At 36.9% G+C, this 18675-nt stretch overlaps 1 protein-coding gene across 1 annotated transcript in view; it reads left to right on the top strand.

Moving 5' to 3' along the window:
- Positions 1 to 18675, top strand: part of MSH6 (mutS homolog 6) — a 34955-nt gene that overhangs the window by 12826 nt on the left and 3454 nt on the right. The window contains exons 3-7 of the mRNA XM_015818974.1: positions 5291 to 5469; positions 6195 to 8733; positions 9197 to 9459; positions 11203 to 11320; positions 12732 to 12821. Of these exons, the coding sequence (XP_015674460.1) occupies positions 5291 to 5469; positions 6195 to 8733; positions 9197 to 9459; positions 11203 to 11320; positions 12732 to 12821 (3189 nt within the window). The remainder of the gene's footprint in view (positions 1 to 5290; positions 5470 to 6194; positions 8734 to 9196; positions 9460 to 11202; positions 11321 to 12731; positions 12822 to 18675) is intronic.

The raw sequence follows: 18675 nt of genomic DNA, 5'->3' as shown, positions 1-18675 counted from the left end.
AAAGTTGTTCCTTTGAATTGCAAATAACCTTTTTTTTTATTTATTGAAAATTTTATAACATTTTACAATATAAATCCCTCCCTCAAACCCACCCTTCCGCCCCCCTCCCTCCCCCCCCCACTTTCCAGAGCCAATCACAGGAATAGTAATAAAATAATCATACTCTAAATAATTTTAAACAACTATAAAAATAATAAATCTATAATCTCCTTTAACTCTATCTGAAAACTGTTAAAATAACAAATCTGTAACCTCCTTTAACTCTCTTTTCAACAGATATATAATTAATAAACACGATAATAATAATATATTAATAGTTAAAATTAAAAATAAGTACTCTAAAATTAAATTAAGATTCAATTAAACACAATAATAATATCATATTAAGAAATAAAAAATAAAACTAAATCATTTAAGCAACAATAACATTCTGGACTTCACTTAAAAAAAAACAACCCACTCTTTTAGACCCATATCCAATTAATAAACACACTAATAATAACATCATACTAACAATTAAAAATAATAATAAGTAAACTGTTATAACATTTAAACAACAATAATGGTCTAAAATTCATAATCTACTCTGTTATTAATAAATTGCTCCCTAAACAAAATCAATCAAAGAAGGGGAAAAAAAAAAACATCCTTCCATAACCTTATTCATTCTTCTTGCAGTTAGATTAAAAAGCAAAAAAAAAATAAAAAATTCTTATTTCCAAAATTAATATCTTAATTCATACGTCCAGATTTTTAAGTACTCTCTTTATCATTTAAACAACAATAACATTCTGGACTTCACTAAAAAAAAACACCCACTCTTTTAGACCCATATCCAGTTATTAAACACACTAATAATAAAATCATACTAACAATTAAAAATAATAATAAGTAAACTGTTATAAACAACAATAATAGTCTAAAATTCATAATCTACTCTATTATCAACATAATAAATTGCTCCCTAAACAAAATCAATCAAAGAAGAGAAAAGAAAAAAAAAACATCCTTTCACAGCCTTATTCATTCTTCTTGCAGTTAGATTAAAAAAAAAATAAAAAAATTCTTATTTCCAAAATTAATATCTCAGTTCATACGTCCACATTTTTAAGTACTCTCTTTCTTGCATCTATAAGCTGCACGGGTCATTCTCTAAGTTTTCTAATCGCCTCTAACTTGTTACTTAGTTTCATCTTGATCTTGTGATTTTGTCGCACTTGATAATAGTATAACTCCTTCAACCACTTAATCTTCATAAGTTCCTTCCTTCCTGGTACCTTGTCGGACAAAAGGGCAGAATCTTTTCTTCTTCTAAATACTTTAAGTGGTATTTTCTGCTTATAAAAAAGCTGAATGATTCCATTACGAATTGATTTTCTAGAAAAGTAGATAACAACATCTCTTGAAAGGTTTTTCTGTCTTGCAACCCGTAAATTAATTCTATAATTTTTTTCCATTTCTCTCATAATATCTTCGGGCTGACAATTCAGAACCATAACCAAATCTGCTGCATCCTCTTCCTCCGATTTCTCTCGAGGATTTTCTCTTATTATCGAAGCATGTTCCAATTCTCTATATTGTGACATAACGACCTCATTTTGAATTAAGTCCACTTTTTCCTCCATTTCCAGTTCAAATTCCAAACTTTCAACATATTCCTCTACTTCCTCGTCCCATCCATCAACACATTCTTCATGACATGCTAAGCCTTGAAAGGCAGACAATAAATCTTTTCTCATCTCTGCATTTTTCTCTTCACATTTCTTATCAGTAAGTTTCTCCATATCCGTTCTAATCTGTCTTACAGTGTCTTTCAATACATCCTGTATCTCTTTCAATATAAATGCTGAAGTTAAGGGGGAAGGCGGAGGCATATCAAGTTTTGGTTGCTGTGATGTTAAAACAGCTGCAGAAGAGATCGTACTTTTCTGAGAAACAAAAAATCCCACACGTTTAGAGGCCATTTTACTTTTCTCTTTCAAAAAATCTTATAAAAATCTTAAAAGAAAAAAATCTAACAGTCTTATAAGAACCTCAAACAACAATGGAGGAGGAGTACTTGCGCAAACAATCCAAAGTAGCTAAATCTATTACAATAAAATAATCCAAGAGAAAGTTTCCAAAAAGTAAAAGTCTCATGTATTTCCAAAAAACGAAAGTCTCATAAGTTTCAATCAAACGAAAAGAAACGCCCTTCCGCAGCCATATTCCTTCTTCTTCAAATTAGAATAAATACAAAGAAGATTCCAGAGTTAAAGTCCCATTTCAAACAGTTTTCAAAAAATCCTGTTAGGCTCTGTCTGCATGATAGATGTACTCACAGTCATTAATTTCCTAAAGCAGCAGAGATTAGATGCGCGTCTGGCTTCGTTCTATTGAACGAAGGAGCCCGAAGCACGGAGAAGTCCCCGACTCTGGGGGAGCTCACCCAGCCCTCACAGCTGGAAAAATGCGAAGGCTAAGGAGCTCTACCCCTATCGGGGAAGCTCACCCCCTCCCCTTTGCCCGGGGAGGGGGATTGAGCCGCGGAACAGCTGTTCCTGCGGCTCTAACGTGTCCTCGGGGCAGGCAGCCTCGAGGGGAAGCTGCCATCGGCGCCGCGATCCAACCGGAAGTTCGAATTGCAAATAACCTTGAAGACAGCTGGGAACAAAGGAAGAGCCAGCTATAAGATTAAAAAGTGTTTGAAAGAAAAACAAAACAAAACACCTGGACTGTTGCTTAAACCTAAGAACTATTTATGGAGGAAAAAATCTTGGCTTTTTGGCTAATCTTTTAGAGGAGAATTTGCAGGATTCAAAGTGGCTTAATATACTGAATCTGTAATTTTGACTGACTGATAAATTGACTTTTGAATTAAACATTGATGAAAGATTATTTGAAGGGAGAAGACAACATGGATATCACATACGTATCAAAGAATGACAGGATGCCACATTCAATATTTTCTCCTGAAGGACTTAGCCTGGAAAATCAAGGGCCTCCAGAAGCAATACTTCAAGGCAAGATAAATACTTTCCCGGAGGAAATATATGTAATATTAGGACAAATACAAATGACAATAGATTCAAACCACGACGAAATTTGAAACAACTTTGAGGATTTAAATAAGCATATCTCCAATCTAAATCTACAATTAAAAAATACCCAGGAAATAACAACAAAGGTACAAACAAATCAGACAGCAGATTATAAACTAGAAGAGTATGATCAAATTGATGAAATAACAAAGAAAAAGAATTACAATTTGACACAAACAGGAAAAAATCTACAAGGTTCTGATACAAGAAAAATGGAATTATATAGCCAGTGAGACCTGGAAATCTATAACAAGAATTATTCATAAGTTCAGTGTCTTCCAAAAACATTGCCTCAGAAGATTTCTTTATATCTCGTATTGGGACCAAATGAGGAAATTCTAAAAAAAATCAATTCCCTTGAGACAATGACAGAACAAAGAATGTGTTTTGCTGGACACGTGTTCCATGTGAGTGAGCAATTTCTAGCAAAGACCGCAATCAATTAGATACTACCAGATGGAGAAAAAGAAGAAGGCTAAAGGAAAAGCTAGCGCTTCTGGAAGATCTGAAAAACATCAATCTTAAATGAAAGGATGCAGAAACTGTAGCTGCGGATTGAAACTGTGGAGTATCCTTGTAGCTTAATATGCTTAGCACAGGACATGAATAACAATGAATAAATATATTCTCCATATGTTGGGATTGTAACGGTCATAATTCTGAGCTAGCATGATTACATCATGTGGCATCATCTAGCCCATAATGTCTATTCAAAAATACCTAAGCTGGTTTGATCTGGATAGCACTGGAGGCATTTATAGGATTGTAAATTTTCATCAAAATGATAAAAGTAATATTGTACCATTATGACAAAAGCTCCATTCCTTTTGTATATTTGTAGAGTATCACAGTGCATGTATAAAAAGGAGGGCCTTATGGCATAACACTGTTTTTGTCATCTGATCCCCCTTGCAGATTTCTGTGGTTGATACTTTAAAAGAAGACAACCAAGAATATGGGCTAGGCAGGGGGATGGAGGTATCATCCTATCTAATAACCATGTGCCAAGATTGACTTCAGGATTCCTTCCTCTTTATGGCCATCTGGTGGGCACCAAATTGTGGAAGACTGGTTTGGAAGCATTCAAATGTGGTCAGAAGAAAGAGTATAAATTGCACAAACTAATTCCCATGTGATAGATTGAAACAAAAAGCTGGCTTGTGTGGGAACATGCAGAGAATTGTCTTTTTATGAAGGTAAAGAAATACCTGATTTGAGTGGATTTTATAGTTAGGTGGGAAAGAATGGGTCTTCAAGAATTATTTCAAGCCATTGCTAGGAAAAAAAAGTGGGAAAATCATGACCATAACCATGTCCCCTCTAAAAAAGGAAGAAAGAAGAATAGAGAATATTCCTATTTTATTACAGAATTTGGGATCTAGATGAAGTATCAGGCAGGATCAGTCCTAAATAGCCTTCAGAAGAGAAGACTTGTCCAGACTTAACTAAACTAGCAAAATGCAATCCAGACAAATTAGCTTTGCTTTGTTTTGCTTTCTCCTACTCTCTCATCTTCAAGCAGAGAAAATGATGGTATATCTCAAAATGTGTACTCTTAGTAAACAATTTGTGCTCTGCATAATCAACTGGTAAAGGAGACTTCTGATTGATTCAGAAGATTACTCTTCCCTTTCAACTTGTGGATTCTACTTGCATTATGTTTGCATTTTCTGGAGTGTAAAGAACAGAGTGCATTTACATAGTTCAGTTACTGTATAAATTTGATAAAACCTTCTGAATTTTTAAACCTACACTTGTGTTTAATAATAATAATAATAATAATAAACATTGGAAGGGACCTTGGAGGTCATTTAAAAACTTCCAGTGTTGGAGCATTTACAGCTTCTGGAGGCAGGTTGTTCCACTGATTAATTGTTCTGTCAGGAAATTTCACCTTAGTTCCAGGTTGTGTCTCTCATTGGTTAGTTTCCATCCATTGCTTCTTGTCCTGCCTTCAGGTGCTTTGGAGAATAGTAGTTTTAACGTGTGCTATATAGAAAACAGGAGCCTTGCTAGAGAATGTTAAATGATTGAATTAGGGACTCAAACCAGAGTTTCTCCTGCTTATGGCATTTCAGTAATTTCAAAAAGAGTTCACAAATAGTTTAGATTCAGTGGTATTAAATAAATATATGGAAATTTAAAACATAGGATGGACTTAGAAAAAAGGGATCTGAATAACCACTCTTTCTGTTCTCTTTATTTTAAAGGTTCTACAGGCAGAGACACCCAGAGGGGAGGTATGTTTTACAGTTCAAGACCTGAAATTAAAAGAGCAATGGAACTGGCAGATGTTGCTTTGAGAAAGGATAAAAGTGAACGACTAGGTCTAGCTATATGTGACAAACCTTCAGAAAGTGAAGGAGAAGAAGAGGAAGAAGAAACGGAGGTAATTTTTGTTTAAATTGTTGTTTTCAGAAGTGCTACGAGAAATGTTTTTCTTTATTTCTTAGGAGTCGTGTTTATATGAATGAATCTTTTGCCTTTTTAAAAAAAAGAGTTTCACAAACTCATCTATCAATAGAACTCTGAGTTTCTTTCCAAACAAAAGATAAAACATACCTAATCAAATCAATTAAAAGAATCAAATTGAATTCCTGTGAAAACTTCAATACATCCCATACACTTGTTGGCTCCAGTTAGATATCTGTATCAAGACATGTCTCTTGATGAAGAAAGTGAGGTAGATAAATTCTTTAGTGAGCTGTTGTCTTAACCAGGGGTAGGCAACCTTGGCTCTTTTATGACTCGTGGACTTCAACTCCCAGAATTCCTGAGCCAGCCATGCTGATGGGAAAGGGAGAGGTTTCCAAGCTGAACCATGCTGGCTCAAGAATTCTGGGAGTTGAAGTCCACGAGTCATAAAAGAGCCAAGGTTGCCTACCCCTGTCTTAGACAGATAAACCTGTATAGTTTTCTTTTATTGATTATATATTTCTCTTAGCAAGAATGTCTAAGCTAGAGAACATTGATCCACTCATCTATTTACAAATAAGGCATTGGGGAAAGGACCCAATTTTTGCAAGTTGCAAAGTTGAAGTGTTAGATTGCTAATAATCAACTTGACTTTCAAATATCCATTTTTATATCTCTTGGCTTTTTTCCTTTAAGCAGGTGAGTGATGAAGGCGATGATTTCGACACAGTAAAGGAAATAAAAAGTAGAAATAAAAGAATAGCTAGACGAAAGCTTTCTGATGGAAAAGCCAAAAAGAGAAAGATTTTCATGGATTCAGACACAGATAATGAAGGTTCTGATATGGAATTTCAGCCAGATGAAGGTAGCAGTGATGAAAATAGTGTTGAAATACGTGACAGTGAGACTTCTGAATCTGAAACTGGCCCTGAAAAGAAGAGTTCCGTTAAAGTACTGACTAAACGTTCTCCTAAACAAATGCAGGAAAAGGCATGTAAATCTAGCCAAAACAACCTCTCTGACACACCCAGTAGGGAAATCTGTCCTGATATCATGTATAAATTAGCATCTTATGCAGCTCCTGAAAGTTTTGATTTTCGACCAAGCATTAATGGAGGAGGAGCCGGAGGGGGAGGAGGAGATGGTAATCCAACCGTATGGGAGCATGAAAAAATAGATTGGCTTCATGATGGTAGAAGGAAGGATGGTCATAGAAGACGACAAAATGATCCAGATTATGACCCAAGTACTTTATTTGTGCCAGAGGATTATCTTAAAAACTGCACTCCAGGAATGCGGAAATGGTGGGAGTTGAAAAGTCAAAATTTTGATGCCGTGATTTTTTATAAAGTTGGAAAATTTTATGAGTTATATCATATGGATGCCGTTGTTGGTGTAAATAAGCTTGGATTGGTATTTATGAAAGGCACTTGGGCTCACTCAGGTTTTCCAGAAATGGCATTTGATAGATTCGCCAATGTCTTAGTCCAAAAAGGTTATAAAGTTGTACGAATCGAGCAGATGGAGACTCCTGAGATGATGGAAGCACGGTGTAAATCTTTGGTTCACCCAACAAGATTTGACAGAGTTGTGCGCCGAGAAATATGCAGGATAATTTCCAAAGGCACACAGACCTACAGTATTCTTGATGGTGACTATTCAGAGACCCACAACAAATACCTTCTTTGCATAAAAGAAAAAACAGATGATTCTGCTGGCCTACATCGTACTTATGGAGTTTGCTTTGTTGATACAACAGTTGGAAAGTTTTATGTTGGCCAGTTTCTGGATGATCGTCATTGTTCTAGGTTTAGAACACTTCTGGCTCATTATACTCCTGTACAGATACTTTTTGAGAAAGGAAACCCTTCTGCAGAAACACAAAAGATACTTAAAGGTTTAATCTCTTTTACTGTTCAAGAAAGCTTGATTCCTGGTTCTCAGTTCTGGAATGCATCTAAAACTTTAAAAACTCTCATTGAAGAAAGTTATTTTCAGAACAAAGAGAATACAAATAGTGGAAACACTCTGCCCGCAGTAATCAGATCTATGACTGCAGAAAGTGATTCACTGGGACTTACTCCTGCAGAAAACAGTGAACTTGCTCTCTCAGCTCTAGGCAGTTGTGTATTCTATCTTAAAAAATGTATTATTGACAAGGAACTTTTATCAATGGCAAATTTTGAAGAATACATTCCTGTGGATGTTGATATAGTTAACAGAACCAGATCAAATAGTGTTTTTGAGAAAACAAACCAGCGAATGGTACTCGATGGGGTAACACTAGCAAACCTGGAAATACTACAGAATGCAACCAGGAGTTCAGTAGAGGGCACATTATTGGAAAAAATTGACACTTGTTGTACACCTTTTGGAAGAAGACTCCTGAAGCAATGGCTCTGTGCACCATTATGTAATCCTTGTGCTATTAACGATCGCCTGGATGCAGTTGAAGACCTCCTAGCTGAGGCTGCTAAAATGTCTGATATCCGTGACCGTCTCAAAAAACTCCCAGATCTTGAAAGGCTTTTGAGCAAAATTCACAGTATTGGATCTTCTCTTAAGAACCAGAACCATCCAGACAATAGGGCTATTTTATATGAGGAGGCTAGGTACAGTAAGAAAAAGATTATAGATTTCTTGTCTGCACTGGAAGGATTTAAAGTAATAATTGAAATTCTCTCAATTTTGGAAGATACTGTTAATGGTTTTAAGTCTAAAATACTAAAACAAATAGCAACAGTGAAATCAAAAAATCCAGCAGGCTGCTTCCCAGACTTGAAAGCGGAACTTGAAAAATGGGATTCTGCCTTTGATCATAATATCGCACGGAGGACAGGTGTGGTTAATCCAAAAACTGGTTTTGATTCTGATTATGATAAAGCATTAGAAGATATCAGTGAAATTGAGGAAAATCTTCGTCAGTATTTGGAAGTACAACGCAAAAGACTTGGTGTCAGAGCCGTGATGTATTGGGGAGCAGGCAAAAACCGTTACCAAATGGAGATTGCAGAAACTGCTGTGCCTCGGGATTTGCCTGATGAATATATCATGAAGTCTAGTAGAAAGGGCTATAAACGTTTCTGGACAAAAGACATAGAGAAAATGTTAAATGATATTATCAGCGCTGAAGAACGGAGAGATGCAGCACAAAAAGATTGTATGAAAAGATTATTCTATGACTTCGATAAAACCAGAAAAGATTGGCAAACTGCGGTGGAATGCATCGCTGTTCTAGGTATGTTGTCTTCTGTGTAGAAGTTGAATCACATTGGCACATCTACGTAACTTTGATTGGGACTATCTAAAAGTGTTCACAGGATATTTATTAAGAAAAAAGTAATTTTACAATTATGATGTGTTTGTTTGGCTTTTTATTGTAACATCTCAGCCCTCAAACATAACAGGTATATATTCTGCATAGCTTTGACTCTGCTTCAGCTGTAGAGCCTCAGATACAAAAGTTTAAACTATATGACAGACATTTTCATTAAAGAGCTCTACTTAAAGGAACGAATTTATATGCTTGGTACAGAAAGGGGAGCTGCCCTGGCTGAGCATAGACTGGCACTGTGCCTTGTCATTTGAGAGATCTGTACTGCAGTCAAAATGATAATTCCAAGTGTATAGCTAAATAGGAAATTTTCGCAAGAAATACTTGAAGGAGGAAAGTTAACTCTTATTTTTGTTTTATTTTCTAGATGTTTTGTTATGCCTTGCACGCTATAGTCAGGGATGTGATGGACCATTGTGCCGCCCAGAAATCTTGTTGCCAGAAAACACCCCACCTTTTGTGGAGCTCAAAAGTTCACGTCATCCATGCATTACAAAAATATTCTTTGGAGACGATTTCATTCCTAATAATATTGTAATAGGCTTAGAGGATAAAAAAACAAACAGCAGAGCTACTTGTGTCCTTGTGACTGGTCCAAACATGGGAGGAAAATCTACGCTCATGAGACAGGTGAATAGACACAGGCACTCTATAGTCTGGCTTTAACACTTTTCATGTTTTAATCTTATATGTATTTGTGGTGACTTTATAGTTCTTTGTGGTATTTCCAATATTAGTTTGCTCAGCCGCTAATATAATTTGTGCTAACAGAATTGTGTTGAAGATAGCAAGTTGGAACCAGATAGTCTCTCTCCCCCCTTCCCCCAACATCTTTTTATGTAAGTATTGATTAAATGCTACCATACAAGAATATTCCAGATGAAAATTACTGCTCCAAAATAGGACACATTTCAAAAGAGGACTGGACTCCGAGTTAGTGACATTCTTTTACTGATCCAGATTCTATTACTGGGGTAATGAATTTTGCTTCATTGAATTTAATTTGCATCACTTTTCATAGAAATCCCTTATTTTATATAAATTGTTTCCCTATTGTCCAGATGGTACTGTACCAGCCATAGGAAACAAGCACACCATTGAACATGCCTCATATATGTTCAATTTTCTTTTTAAAGATGCCTAAACAATAAAATGAAACTGTTTGCTAGACTGTTCATAATATCTCCTTTTGGAGCATGTGAGTTAAATTGTAAATAGCCTTATGAGACCCCAAGTATGCTGTATACATTTTAGGAACAGTAAATGGTAAGCAACACACTCGTAAAGCATGATAACACTTAATTATGCCGACTTATAATGGCAATTCTGATTGTTCTGGTTACTGTCCTTAGGCAAATTCCATGAGTTGCAGTGTTCTGAGGTCACATTGCCATTTGCTACCCCCATCAGCTTCCTCATTGATTTGGCTTGTGGGAAGCCAGCAGAGAAGGTTAGAGGGCAATTGTGACCACGGGATGCTGTGACTGTGGTAATTTTAAGCCAGTTGCCAAGCAACAGCTACAAGTACAAGGACATAAGTACCCCTTGTTCACACCGTTGTAATTTCAAATGGTCGCTGAACGGCTGGTCATTAAATGAGGACTATCTTTAGTTTCAGATGCCCTTTCTTTTTAAAGCTATCTACTGAAGATTTTCAAAATATCTTTTATTTTTAAATCTTTACTAGTGTCTGTTGCAGAGTTTTAATTTCATAGAGTGAGTAAAATAAATAGAATAATTTAGTATTAAATTTGAACATTGGGAAAGAATGCCCCACCGCTATCAGTTCTTCATTGGGGGTATTCAGTGCCATTAATATAGTTAGTCCTTAGTTTACCACCATAATGGAGCCTGGCATTTCCATCATATGTCATGTCAGTCATAAGTCAAGGCACCCATGTGACCTGATTTTACTGTTTTTGCAACAGCCACTAAGAGAACAATGCAGTCATTAAATGAACGCAGTGATCATTAAGCAAATCATTCTATTTCTATGGGCATTTTTTTGCTGGAAGTCAGCAGGAAAGTTGTAATTCATGGTCATGTGACCACAGAATGCTGCAACTAATCATAAAGGTGAGCTGGTTGCCAATCACCTGAAATGCAGTCGTGTGACTGCGGGGATGCATATGCAGCATTGGAATTGGCTCATAAATAACTTTTGAGAGGCCCATTGCAATTTCAGATGGTTGCTAAGACAGGACTACAACTCATGATTTCCTGGTTTCTAGCCTGGTTACTACACCAGATTGGCTTTCTGGTCTCAGTGGAGTAACTTGAACTTTAGTGGCAATATAGATGGGGGAGCAGATTAATGGTTGCAGAACAAGTTAATAAAAAGAGTTATTTGCTTTTGCCTTTGTTGCTTTGCAGGCTGGTCTCTTGGTAATAATGGCTCAGTTGGGATGCTTTGTACCTGCTGAATCTTGCAGGCTTACTCCTGTTGATAGAGTGTTCACTAGACTAGGAGCTTCAGATAGAATTATGTCAGGTGGGTTCCACATGTTTTTGTAAATGCTAAAAGACTAATTGCCTTCTCAACACAATATGTAATGATCAAATTGAAGGATTTCTTTCTAGATTACCTCCAAGTTCAGTCTGAGTTAAAAATTCTCATATCAAACCTAGAAAGTACAAATCATTTCCAATACCTCTGTTGATCACTGGAAAATAACTGTTTAAGTACACAGCATGTTTCAGTTGTCTGACAATTGAAAGTATATTGTTTTAAGGTACCGTTTTCTGATTGAACATTCAGAGCATTCCTATTAGATTGATAAAATATAAACATCACAGTGAAGAGAAGAATGATAAACCAGCAAAGTTGAATGTTGCCTTAAACCAAGGCTTGAAACACTTTCCTAATATGGTATTCTCCACCTATGTTGGAGGGCAATTCTTCTTATTTTGCATTGTTTGTAGATCTTTCACTATGGGGCTGCTCTAGCCAACCATGGAAATAAATCAAGCTGAAATAGTGTTTTGTGATTTGTTGGTATTACAGTAAGCAGAAATTGTACCGTGTTCCCTCAAAAATAAGACCTATCCTGAAAATAAGCCCTAGCTTGACTTTTACATGTACACCTAATATAAGCCCTACCCCAAAATAAGCCCTAGTTAAGACCCTGCCCACTCCGTCCCACCGTCTAGTTGTACGAGGTGGGGTGAGACACATGCGTAAAAATCAAACTAGGGTGGGGGAGTGGAGCAGCCCCACGTGCCCCGCACCCGCTTTCCTCAGGGCCCCTGCAGCCAGGCCTCCCACACCCTGATACCTGCCTCGTCTCGTGGCAACAGCAGCAATCCTGTCCAGCAGTAGCCTGCATGGCCGCTGGCCCACTTCCTCTGGTTGCCGGCGGCCACTCGCGGCAGGAGGCCACATAGCACAGTGGGCTGGTGCTGGCGCTTGCTGTAGGAGGCCATGTGACACGTCACGCTGGTGCTGTCGCTCGCGGCAGGAGGCCACATGGCATATTGCACCGGTGCCATCACTCATGGCAGGAAGCTGAGTGTCACATCACGCCGGTACTACCACTTGCACGCGCCACAGCACAACACGTACCCTGCCGCAAGCAGCAGGACCAGCGCAATGCGTCACGTGGCCTCCAACTGCGAGTGGCCTCAGAAGTTGGGCGGTGGCGCAACAGGTGTCGGGTCATGGGAAGATGGGCTGCAGTGGTCCTGAGGTAAGTGGGTAAGACATCCCCCCAAAATAAGACCTAGTGCCTCTTTTGGAGGCAAACTATAAGACCGGGTCTTATTTTGGGGAAAACATGGTAGTTGTGTATTAGACAGTATGTGCACCCAATAATGTGTGTTATGGGGGAATGTTTACATTTGTTGCATGTTATATTCCTGCCTCAGGCTACATTTTGTTAATATCTTAATATGTTTTCCATTAGGAGAGAGTACGTTCTTTGTTGAGCTTAGTGAGACTTCGAGTATACTGCAACATGCAACAGAGCATTCCCTTGTTCTTATGGATGAGCTAGGTATGTATGCTGATTGATTAAGAGTATCATAATTGGATTTTAATGCTTCCAGAAATCTGCTAGTTCAAAATCAGATTTGTGTTGCCCATATATTTGCTGACTTCAGTGTGGTTTGGAAAGGCAAAGTAATGTGTAATGTGATATGCATTTTCTTTAAATGAAAGTCTCTGCTACTACCTGGGCAATAGTCATGCAAACTTCTAATAATACTTTGCAGGATATACCAAAGACCCAGAATCCACTTTAAATTAGACAATAAATGCTTACAATGCTTAATGGTGGGTTTTTCTTGCCCAGCCATATCTAAAACTCAGACCTATTTTTCCAAGTATGTATAGTATATAGCTATGGGAAAGTAAAATGTTATTAATACTATAGAGTAAATTAATTCATCAGAATTGAGATGTTTTGCAAGGATAATGAATGAGAAAATTAACAGACAAGTAAAACCATAAACAGAGTTGCTAAATCATAAAAAAAGACCTTCAGATGCATGCTGGTCAAGCATAAAAAACCAAAGGCAAGTTATTAGAACAATGTGACTGCCCAGTTTTTGCTTAAACATTTTAATGAAGGCCTTGCTTGTTTATTCTGCCTTATATAAAAACAGACACCTCCTTGACAGGATTTGCCACTAAGACAAATTCCTGTCCAGCCAAAATGTTGAGAATCCCACCAAGCTAACAGCACTATCTGGGACAGTGTTTTAACCAAGTTTTTGTTGCAATGATGACATAACAGTTTCTCACCTCCTGCTTTATTATTAAATCTAGCCTCGTGTAATCCATTTTTGGCTCTAAGGAGCGAGCATTAGCAAACAAAATAGATGGTAGTGACACTCAATATGGTTTAGCTTTTAGCCTACAGTACATGTTACTCCTCCATGTTGCCACCTTTCTCTTTTGATCACACCACTGCCTCTTCTGAATGTCAGCACTGGAGGGAGACTTCCCTCCTGCAAAGGTTGCCACACACACACACCCACACACACACACGCTGCCACTCCCCAAAAAGCTGAGCCCAACGTTGACTCCATCTCCAGGCACTTCCAAACATTGTAGCCAATAACTCATCCTCATATTGTTGCTGACTCTTTCCACCGAAGTAATCTGAAGCAACAGATTACAGAACAATTTTATCTATAGTCCCTCTTGCTATATATCTCCATATCGAATATGGACTGATGGTCATATAAAAGTTTAGCATTACAATTCGTCTTTCTTGTCTCAGTTCTTAAAAAGTCACTCAACCCAATGGCTCATTCATCTTCAAAACCCCAACACTTTTGAGAGCTGAAGCAGCCGCAGCCAAGCAAGGCACCACCGTTTTGAAAAATCTTTAGAATCTTTGGTTTGTATCTTTGTTTTTCATGACTGACTTTTATTATAGTTGTTTTAGAACAACAGTTCTTTAGCTAGTTTTGGCTTCACATGCATCAGGTTCTTCTTAACTTAGGATGACATAATGTATTGGTATAGTACAGGGATGTCAAACTGGAGCAATGGGGGAAAAGTCGCGATACGTCGCGACAGGTCACATGACGTTGCGAGTTTGACACCCCTGGTATAGTATATATGCAGATCCAAACAGTATGCCTTTTGTAATTGACAGATGAATATTTTGTCAATGTGCAGATTTTTGAAGTGCCATCCAAGATTTTTGATATGACATACTGTGCCTCTAACCACTATGACCACCACATCCAGTTTATTATTTATTATGGTTGGTTGCACAGTCAGCCAGATGCTTAGATTGGATCGACATTTTATCTACCTCTTTAGTCCTTCCCAAGGACTTGGGTTAGGCAGATCTTGTTGCTAATAATATTAAAGGTATTATTGAAGAATAGTCCTTGGTGGCTAACAATCGTTTGTTTAGGAACCATTTGACATTAACAACAGCACTGAAAAAAGTGACTTATGACTAATTGTTTTTCACATGACCATTTCAGCATCCCCATGTGACAAAAATGTGGATGCTTGGCAGCTGGCATGTATTTATTATGATTGCAGTATCCGCAGGTTATGTGATCACTTTTTGCGACCTTCTGACAAAGTTGATGAAGTCAGATTCACATAGTCGTGTTACTAACTCAACAACTGCAATGATTCACTGTGGCAAGAAAGGTGGTAAAATGGGGCAAAATTCACTTAACAAATATCTTCTTAGCAAGTAGCAACGGAAATTTTGGACTTGGTTGTGGTCCTAAGTTGAGGAGTATCTATAAAGCTGCCTTTTGCAACTGACTGATGGTGATTTTTGTTAATACTGATGGTGTTCCAATGGAGCTCCAGATATTTTGGAAATGCATCCAAAGCACCTATTACTATTGGTACCATCTTTGTTTCCCCACAGTTTCTACTTCTATTTGCAGGTCTTTATATAAAATATGTTATATTTTGTGATTTTTCCCCCAGTTCTTTCTCTCCTGTTCTGTTGTTTCCAGGAATTGCAATGTTCACTATTCAGATTTCTTTTTGTTTTTCTTATCAACAATTGTTAAATCTGGAGTGTTATATGGCATGTGCCTGTCTGTTTGAATTCTTAAGTCCCAGAGCCTTAGCTTCTTCATTTTCTATCACTTTGTCTATTTTATGGTCCTAGCAGTTCTTGTTTGCAGGCAAATGGTATTTCTTCCAGATATTCAGATATGCAGATAATGGGCCCTATCCAACAAAATGAGTTTTAATGTGGAGAAAAGCAAAGTTTTACATTTAGGCAGGAAAAATCAAAGATATAAGTACAGATTAGGTGAGAACTGGCTCAAACACAGCAACTGTGAGAGGGAACTTGGAGTCCTAGTGAACGATCATTGAATATGAGCCAGCAATGTGCACTAGCAGCCAAAAAAGCTAATACAATCCTGTGTTGTATAAACAGAGGCATAGAATCAAGATCACGAAAAGTATTAGTGCCGCTTTATAAGACCCTAGTAAGACCACACCTGGAATACTGCAACGAATTTTGGTCACCATACTACAAAAAAGATGTTGAGACCTTGGAAAAAGTTCAGAGAAGAGCAACTAAGATGATCCAAGGCCTGGAGACTAACACATATGAAGAACGGCTGCAGGACTTGGGTTTGGCTAGTCTAAAGAAAAGAAGAAATAGGGGTGACACGATAGCAGTATTCCAGTATTTGAGTGGCTGCCACAAAGAAGAGGGAAGCACCCTAGGGCAGGACAAGAAACAGTGGTTGGAAACTGATCAAAGAGAGAAAGTTCTTAACAGCAAGGACAATTAACCAGTGGAACAGCTTGCCTTCTATTCTGGTATTGCCACATAAATTATCCACACTTTCTTCTTTCCAACCAGTTAAATAAATCATGTTTATATTGTGCCAAGACTTTATCAGTTTGTATATTGGAAATTGCACAATATTTTAACCTCATTCTCTACTACTTTTTCAATTATATGATGCCACCAATTTTTTGTTATTGCACATAATTTTTACAGATGTTCCAGTGAATCCTTTTGGTGACTGTGTTATGTCATTGTTTATAATCAGTTTGGGTGGTCTTATTTCTTCTTTGAATCATTTGATTTTTCAATTCTGGCCTTGATTGCATTAGTTTGAATATTTATTTATTTATTAATCAAATGCGTACAGATATCCATCTCATGGAAAACAACTCCAGGCAGCTATATAAATTTAATAAATAAATGTATTCAAACTAATGCAATCAAGATTGCTCTTGAGCAGCCAAAATCAACCCTTCAATTTCTTCTTTTAATGTTCCTGTTGTAAGTCATTGTCAGGTTTTATTGTTTTTCACATTCACCCCCTTGATCCTTTGTAGAAATTGACTGTGTAATTTTCCTTACCAGCATTATGGGTTTTTTATTAATTATTTCAATATTTATGTTTTGCTTCCTGCACATTCAGTGAGTTCGTTTTTAACTTGCATCAATGCTTGTTCTTGGCTGTCTTTTTTATAATTAGCCAATGTATGCTTTTCTTCTTCAACAGTTGGTTTGACTTGAAGTAAACCTCAGCCTCCATTTCTATAGCATATATAATCAATATGGGGCTATAATATATAGTTAATATTGACCCAAACTGTCCAGTTCAGCTGGTATCCAGTTAATAATTCCAGCAGTGTATTCAATTTTGTGTTTATCAGTTTTCTTGGTCTTTGGATGTATTTACCAATTGTATTTTTAATTTGCCCATGATTGATATTATTCAACTGTAAAATGGTCAGGTATTTACAGGCTTCATCCTGATGGCTCTTGATGGTTTGGCCATTTGGCATTTCAATTCTATTACTGTTCATGATTTCATTGCTCTGCTTGGATACCTAGACCAGGGGTTTAGGGGTTGTGCTTAATAATTGGATCAGCTGGAGCAACATTATCCAATCAGAGCCAGACTGAATCGTAGCTTACAATTTCTCTAGGCCAAATTCCATAGTTATATCTGTACTAAAAATTCTTGCAGTACTTGTAAATGACTGAATTTCAACTTCTGATTTTCTATAAAGCTTCAGATATTCCATATGAAATAGATGTGAGGTTTCATTATCGTTTTTTTGCTTTTGATAGCCAAGATTTGTTTTCTTCAAAATCAATGAAAGTGGGATCATAGCAATGAAAATAACAAAGGTGATGAGTCCCCTTGATATTGCCTCTCCTAATGTAGACAAAGCCCATATTTTGATTTCCAACCATCAGTTCTGTTTTCTACTGCTGTATTAATTTTCCTATAAATATTCTAATGTTTTACTGATATCTCTCGTTTCCAAACGTTTCATGATTCCTCTGAATCAAACATCTTTTTATAATCAATCCAGACTGTTGGTTTTATTCAACTCTTGCAATTCTCCAGAACCATTTTATCAATCAATTTGATCTTTTGTACCTTCACTTTTCTTTTAATTTCCTTGTTTTCCTTATCTCCTTTCTGTTCTATTTGAAGGAACTTATTTTCTTCCTGATAATTTTGAATGTTATCTATTATGCTGTGAGTAATTTAAATATTGTAGACAAGCATGTTATCAGCCTACAGTTTCCTGGTATTACCCCTTTCATTGGGTCTTTTTGAATCAGATAAGTTTTGCCAGTTGCTGATGTCCCCTAGGATGGGAAATAATAAAAAAAAAGTGGGGGCTTCAACAGATATTATTATAAGTTTTCTAGCTTCAGAAGACAGGAAAGCAAGATGTTTATTCAGACCTATGTACTTCATTTACTATTATCCTGTTACTTATGACTTTGTAAGGAATAAGTATTTTTCTTTTCTTTTTCTCCATATTAATATCCTGTTAGCAAAAAGGAATGTTAAACATTGTTTTGAATTTTCTGTGTCACTTCTCCATATGCAATTGTTTAATTTGGGAATAAGACCAAGCAAAAGCACATTTTTACATATAAAGAAACAGCTATAATTGTATAATTCCTTCCATTATGATAGAGATAGAAACTTCAGTCTTTGTGAGAAATGAATTCTTTGTGAGAAATGAATTCTGTTATAGTGTGCATCATGCTAATTGTTTGCATATCCTATAAAATTGAAGTTTGTTCTCTCATTAGCTATGCTGTTACTGGAATGCAGTACTTTGCTTTTTTAAATTGCGTTACATTTTTAGCAATGCAGATTTGTACATGCAGTGGTAGGTGTATGGGTTGGCTTCATGGAAATTGATACGGGAGGATTCTTAAATCCAAACTGCAGGATACAGGGAGACCTTGACTTACAACCGGTCACTTAACAAACAGTTGAAGTTAAGACAGACTCAAAAATAGCTATTTACGATCTGTCCTGAAAGTTACAATTGGTGCACCATTTGGATAAGCTGGATTCAAACTTAATCACCATGATTTGCTTAATGACTGTAGTGACTCACTTAATGAC

The sequence above is a fragment of the Protobothrops mucrosquamatus genome, unplaced genomic scaffold, assembly GCF_001527695.2.
Source record: "Protobothrops mucrosquamatus isolate PMUCROS unplaced genomic scaffold, P.Mucros_1.0 scaffold835, whole genome shotgun sequence".
In the NCBI taxonomy this organism is placed as follows: domain Eukaryota; kingdom Metazoa; phylum Chordata; class Lepidosauria; order Squamata; family Viperidae; genus Protobothrops; species Protobothrops mucrosquamatus.
This window is presented reverse-complemented; position numbering and strand designations above follow the sequence as displayed.